Here is a 7016-nt window from a genome sequence, read left to right as displayed (position 1 = left end):
GTATTCCCTCCCTGCTCTTCTAAATCTCTTCTCATCTTGGATACGTTGGCAGCATTGTCAGTGACCAAACTGCATACTAGACATTTGAATTTTTGTTCACATGTCGTTATAGCTTTTACTGACACTTCTTGTAAGTATTCTGCTGTGTGTGCATTTCCTGACGTATCAGTTGTTTGTGCAAGGAAGACTTTACCTTCTTCTGTTGTTATACAAGCACATACAATAGGATCATTGTGGACATTACTCCACCCAGCAATACTTTGGTTAACAATTTTACCCTTCAGAGCTGTTGCACATTGCTCCATTTCTCTGTCGTACACTTGATGCAGCAGTTTCCCTGCAACATCAGCTCTGCTGGGTGGACTGTATCCTGGTCTCAGTGACTGAACCATATTAATGAAATGTGGGTTCTCAGTCAGACGGAAAGAAGAGTTCGTTGCATAAATAAACTGGGCAATTTTTTTCATCAATCAACTCTTTTTCTAATCTGCTAGTTCTTATCACAAACCTATCTATGGTGGTTCCAGGAGGTAAAGGTTTTTTCTTCCTTTTGGGTGATGGTGATATGTGGCTGTGGGTGTCTGATGATGATGCTGCTGCTAATGAAGCACTATCCTGGATGGATAACTCTGAAACTGTAGAACAGGATGATGGTGATCTTGGAGGTGGATAGTTTCCAGAATCCATGAATTCCCCTAAACAAAAAAGTCAATGCTGTTATTTTATTGTTTATTATACAATTTCTGCTTATTGTACACAACACATCACTGCCCCTGCCCCAAAAGGAATATTTGTTTTTCTTCATAACTGTACCAAATGACAGTAACATGCAGTAATAATAAGAAATATAATTTTTCTCACACATGACAGTTCAGTCTTTAGAAATAGGATTCAATAAAAATGTTTACCAACCTGAAGATCCTGCCTGTTCAGAAGTGTTTCTTTGGTCATCTTCATCACCGCACTTCTCATGATGTTACCTCATTCGCGCCACCAGGCCTTGCATCTCTTTGTTGCATCGTTTGCATTTTGCACGCATGCCTGCCTTACCGATAGGCGAAGGAGCTTCATTAAAATATTCCCAAACTGGGTCTCTTTTACGGCCTGCTGCCATTATAAGGAAAGAATGTAATAAACCTCAGATCGTACACACAAACAGATCCAGACTTGTCTGTCTGTGGCTATGCTGCAGTATTGTGCTCAAAGTTTCACTTTCATTTTCTTGTCTGCTTGCCCTTCCTCCTCCTCACACTTAGGGTATGTGCGCACGTTGCTTTTTACCTGCTTTTTTGCTGCTTTTTCTTCTGCGCTGTTTAATGCCAAAATGGATGTGTTCTTCTATTCAAGCAAAGTCTATGGGAATTTGGGTTTCTTGTTCACACTATGTTGTTCAAAATGCTGCCTTTTTGTGGCAGAACTTTGGTCAAAAACTCAGCTTTTCAAAGAAGCAACATGTCAATTGTTTTTGCCATTTGGGTTTTGCACTGCAAATCTGAGTTTTTGACCAAAGTTCTGCCACAAAAAGGCAGCATTTTGAACAACATAGTGTGAACAAGAAACCCAAATTCCCATAGACTTTGCTTGAATAGAAGAACACATCCATTTTGGCATTAAACAGCGCAGAAGAAAAAGCAGCAAAAAAGCAGGTAAAAAGCAACGTGCGCACATACCCTTAGATTCACATTCTTCTTGTGTCGTGCAGATCTATTCCACTCCAAACAATCAGAAACATATTGTCTAACTTCTTGGACTTGGCACTGAAGGGGTTGATTCTGTATTCATAGGTTTGTAGAACAATAGGATTAAGGTCTTTTTCTCAACTCTGTTCATGTTGTAATATTTTTGCCGTGAAGAAGAGGCTGGGACCTCTGCGGAGTCAAATTCAGTTTTGAGAACTGCGTAAGTAAAGCGAGCGTCTGTGATAATATAGGAGAGAAACTGCCCACTAATCCTACAGAAACCTCTGGAAGAGCATGGCATTGTGAATGTTACACATATACAGCCTTTATTCTACTGAGTTAAACAACTCAGCTTTATCTCATGATGGAAGAACCTTTGGATGGTAAAATATTTTCCTCAAAAAGCAGTTTATTGAAAAAAATCCGATTTAAATCAAAAAAATTCGATTTAAATAAAAAAAATCCGATTTTTTTTTTTATTTTTTTAAAAAAAACATTGATTTTTATCCACCCTGCTAGCTAGGCATTTTCGTACATTGAACTGAATAAAGACACGTAAGCAGTACCTTCTACTCTCCCCTCCAATGGCCGTGAACATTCTCCAGCACGAGGACATGCAACAAAATAAAACTAAGCTCTAAAGGTTTTAGAAGATATATTAAGACAAAAGGAAATCTAGAACTTTTTATTTAAAAGGAAACTATCATTAAAAAACGTTATGGTTTTTGTGTTACAAGTGCTTTGTTTTGGTTTTTTTTTTTAAAAAAAAAAAAATCCAAATGTTTTTTCATATCACAATCTTTATTAAAAACGAGCAATCTTGCAATTTTCACAGTGAGTTATCAGCAGAGGCAGAATTACATTGACAGGTATATACAAAACCCATAACACAGGATCCAGCAATCATCGTAGACTGTCACAGCAGACCCTGCTCGCCTTTTTTACACAATGACCTTTGCAAACGCTCATTAGATGCTTCCACACAAAAGATAGGGCTAGAGTCTGTTCATTGTGGATAATGTGGATAATGAACAGACATGTTGTTTCCTAAGCTAGAATCTAAAAAGAAATTCTTGGGGCCAGTATGACAATTGCAAGATTTAAAATTTTATTTTTAAACACAAACTGTAATATAGAAGAATAAAACTAAATAAAACAACAACAACTTAAAAACCCGCTTTAATCAGTAGGTTTTTTCTGATAACCCAAAGCCAGAGAAGTATTCCAGCGGCTCTCTCAAAGAAAACATAGGAGCACGCGGCAGAGCAAGCACTCCTGCGTATGGGACAGTGGGGTGAGATTGCTCCCCGCCAAATGATGACTGAACTATTATTCGGCTGCCAGCTATCTAATGTGAATGCTTACCTGTAATACTATTTATAGTTCACTTTTTATTACTTGGTTCTTATCTACCACAGTAAACATCATACAAATACCAGCTGAGATAACTAGATGTATGACCTCATAGAGGAGTTTCGGAGAAAAGACACTCCAAATAAACAAATGGTAACGAAGACCTGTAACCAAAAGAATATAGAAAGTCACTGGAAGTGAGCGGATTAAGGCGTAGCAGTAACATCCATGTGTCAAAGCTTTAGAAGTCCTGGAAGAGAAGATTTGCACGTTAGCGTATGCATTCCAACAATTTCCAATTTTAACGTTTCTGAAGAAATATTAAAAACTTTAAAACAGGAAGACAACTAGATCATTTTATTTTCTATTCAGACTGTCTTTAAAGCCCATGCAATATTTTTATTGCAAAAGTATTTTTTATTTATTCCCTCGTAAACAAACAATAAAATGATAGTAAGGATTTCACTCTGAAAATATTTCCAGCAATGGTAAGTTTGTTGTATGTGTCTTTTTTTTTTTTAAATGTTACATTCCCTATCTTTAACTCCGCAACTTAAAAAGGTCTAAATTATCTAATACATAAAGCTGAGTGTGTGTATGTATGTCCGCTAAAGGAATCCGCACCGTCGCATTTACAATCACGAAATTTTGCACAGATGCCTCATGTGACCCAGGGAACGTCGTAGACTATGTTTTGACAGGAAAATTTAACCCCGCGCTTTACAGTTACTCTCCAAAAAACATGCCTCCATTAAAGTGAATGGAGCCTGGAACTACTGATTATTAATAGGAGCTGTGATTGGCTGCTATAGGAACAAAGGACATTGTTAGTATAAGAAGTTTATATGTGAGGTAATAAGATATCTGTGGAGAGACGGATAGAGAGAGACAGAGACAAACGGGGAAAGAGACGGACCTTGATAGAGACAGACGGGGAAAGAGACAGAAATAGAGACAGACAAGGAAAGAGAAACAGACAGGCAGACAAGTAAAGAGACAGACAGGAAAAGATACAGAAAAAGAGATGGACAAAGACAGACAGGGAAAAAGACAAGAAAAGAGACGGGGAGACAGACGGAGAAAGGGACAGACCTGGAAAGAGACAGATGGGGAAAGAAACAGAGAGATAGACAAAGAAAGAGACAGCTAGAGACAGGCAGACGGGGAAAGAGACGGGCAGACGGGGAAAGAGACAGGCAAACGGGGAAAGAGACAAGCAGACGGGGAAAAAGACAAGCAGACTGGGAAAGAGACAAGCAGACTGGGAAAGAGACAAGCAGACGGGGAAAGAGACAGACAGACACAGAGATAGACAGACAGACACAGAAACACAGAGATAGAGACAGATAGACTGATACAAAGACAGACAGAGATAGAAACAGACCGACAGAGACATAGACACAGACAGACAAGGAAAGAGACAGACAGAGACACACAGACAGAGACTGGGAGAGAGACAGAGACACAGTTACTATCCCAGGCAACGCCCGGGTACCACAGCTAGTGTAAAATAAAAAAACAAAAATAGCAGACAGCACTCAGTGTCCATAATGACCCTAACGAAAATATTTGTATTATTTACCGTATTTTTCGTTTTACAAGACTCACCAGATTATAAGACACACCCCAAATTTAGAGAAAAAAAAAGAAAGTTAAAAAAAAAAAAATATGGGGTCCAATTTATAATTTGGTGGTGTCTTACTGTGTAGGGGGGGCGGCAGAGGTGGTGGAGCGGGGGTCACAGGAGGCAGGGGCGGTGCTGGAGTACGGTGATGCTGCGGTTGGTGTTGCGAGGATCCCAGATGTTCACTGCGGGCACTGCTCTGTGCAGGACTGCTGTGTGCGGTGGGAATCGAGGCACGGACGATTTCTGAAGGGGTCGGCGGTGTGTGCTTCAAAAAAATGGCGGCTGGAGTTGGCGCATGCACAGATGAGAGCTTGACCCGAGAGACCATCTGCGCATGCGCCGACTCTGGGAGCCATTATTTGAAGCCCTCACTGCCGACTTCTTCAGAATGGCCCATACCTCACTTCCCGCCGCACAGAGCAGCCTCACGCCCACAGCAGTCCCGTTACAGAAACAGCGCCATGCCCACAGCCCCGGCACAGAGCAGCACCGCCCGCCATACAGAGCAGCACACGCAGCACACCACATAGCATTGCCCCTGCCTCCTTTGACCCCTCTTCACCACACCCCATTAAGCTGTATTCGTATTTTAAGACACACCCCTCACATTCCTCCCAAATTTTTGGTAGGAAAAGTGAATCTTATAATCCGAAAAATAAGGTAACTCAATGTCAAGTGCTGCATATCAACTCATAGGGGCCAATTCATCAAGCTTTAATGGCAGAAAACTAGAGTAAAAGCTTAAAAAAGTTGCAAAATTGTTGAGCAACTGGAAGTTTTGCAAACAATTACGACTTCTGATATTTTTGACACTAGTTTGACTCAGGTCAGTAAAAAATCAGTGGAGCTGGGCAGGGATGGTTTGTGGTCATATCTGTTCATAAAATTAATGAAAAATCCCTGTATTTCATATGCTAGAAATGCTATTCCAGTCCCTGGCACCTTCGGTTTCAGAAATATTGGCTATTGTGCAGTTCACTAGTCTTGATGAGTCAGCCATTTATTATTTCATTAGGAGCTATTCTAAAATACCCGTTACCAGCTATTAAACATCGAATAGAGCTGTGCAGTGCATATGTTTACAGTACATATGGTTTCTCCTTGAGCTTGTAAAAGCTGATCAATGGAGTTGCCCCGGAACCCCATTGATCTGATGAATAAATAGGTCAATTAATATATTATAACAAGAAAACCCTATCATAGGCAATCTGTCAGAAGGAATTCACCTTCCAAACTATTTATATGTGCATGTGGGGCTTTCAACAAGTCTAGCAATATCTTAACATGGCCAGTCCATGCCTCAATTACTAAGCAAACACTCAAATAGATTTGCAAATAAGGCTAAAGAGCTCCTGTACATCTGAAGCCTGTGTCACCCCAGGTCTATTACCGGCTCAGAGCTGCCTCCTCTTACTTGACGAACAGCCTCTATGCTCTGCAATTTCAAGCAAATGAATCATCAGACGAGCAGGAGCAGGAAGTGGTGCTGGTCAGGGAATAGAGCTGGAGTCACAGAGGCTGACATCTACTCTATCAATTAGCATACCAATCATACACTGATTTGTTAGTAATGGATGACCGTTCATATGATCATGTAAAGATACTTTAAAGATAAAGATACAAAACATGACAATAATTCTATACTCTTTACAGACTAGAATATAAAACAGATCCACCATACATGTTACAATCTACTTAGAAAATAACTGAAACCTCCCCAAAAGACCATCTTGTAGAGGACACCACCCCTTAGCCAGATGTGTAATTCCATTATCTATTATACACACTAGCCACCTGGTTTGAGAAGACTGTAGCCCATACCATTTGTTTTGTTTTTAAAGCAATTCTTAGGGGTGGCTTCCCAAAGAGGTTTCACTGTTCTAGTATTTCAGAGGGTAAGTAGTAGTACATGAATAGTATAATTACTTGTTCGTTTCTCCACTCAGGTAAAACAAGAGGTGTGTAGACCAAAGTAACGGCCCGCTGTAAGTCACAAAACCAGTGAGGAAAATAGCTGGCATCTCAACATAGTTCTCAAGGCCAACAAAACCAGCCGAGATATCCACTGTACTTATGGTGTTGGAGTTTCCCTGAAAAAATAAATAAATAAATTAAAAAAAATCGGCAGAGGCAAATACAAGCCCTGTGCACACGTTTTGGAGAGTTTCTATTATACTTTTCCCTTTGATTGTTCCTCTCCTAGTTTTGGTTACGGAGGTAAAAAAAAACAACTCTCCAAATACTCAATGTGTGCACTTGGCCTAAGACTTTTAGTGCTACAAGGATCACATGCAAACCATCTGTAAGCATTACATGGAATCAAAGCCTCATTGCATTTTAGGCTTTACATTCAACAC

General features: G+C 40.1%; 1 protein-coding gene across 7 annotated transcripts in view; it reads right to left on the bottom strand.

Annotated features, from left to right (window-relative positions):
* Positions 1-2461: 2461 nt before the first annotated feature.
* PIGG (phosphatidylinositol glycan anchor biosynthesis class G (EMM blood group)) overlaps positions 2462-7016 on the bottom strand; it is a 686115-nt gene continuing 681560 nt past the window's right edge. For all 7 annotated transcript variants that reach the window (XM_075352634.1, XM_075352635.1, XM_075352632.1 and 4 more), the window contains 2 exons: positions 6586-6749; positions 2462-3282 (listed from right to left, as the gene is read on the bottom strand). In XM_075352634.1, coding sequence (XP_075208749.1) covers positions 3057-3282; positions 6586-6749 — 390 coding nt within the window. In that variant the 3' untranslated portion in view covers positions 2462-3056. The remainder of the gene's footprint in view (positions 3283-6585; positions 6750-7016) is intronic.

This window comes from Anomaloglossus baeobatrachus, chromosome 1, assembly GCF_048569485.1.
Source record: "Anomaloglossus baeobatrachus isolate aAnoBae1 chromosome 1, aAnoBae1.hap1, whole genome shotgun sequence".
In the NCBI taxonomy this organism is placed as follows: domain Eukaryota; kingdom Metazoa; phylum Chordata; class Amphibia; order Anura; family Aromobatidae; genus Anomaloglossus; species Anomaloglossus baeobatrachus.
This window is presented reverse-complemented; position numbering and strand designations above follow the sequence as displayed.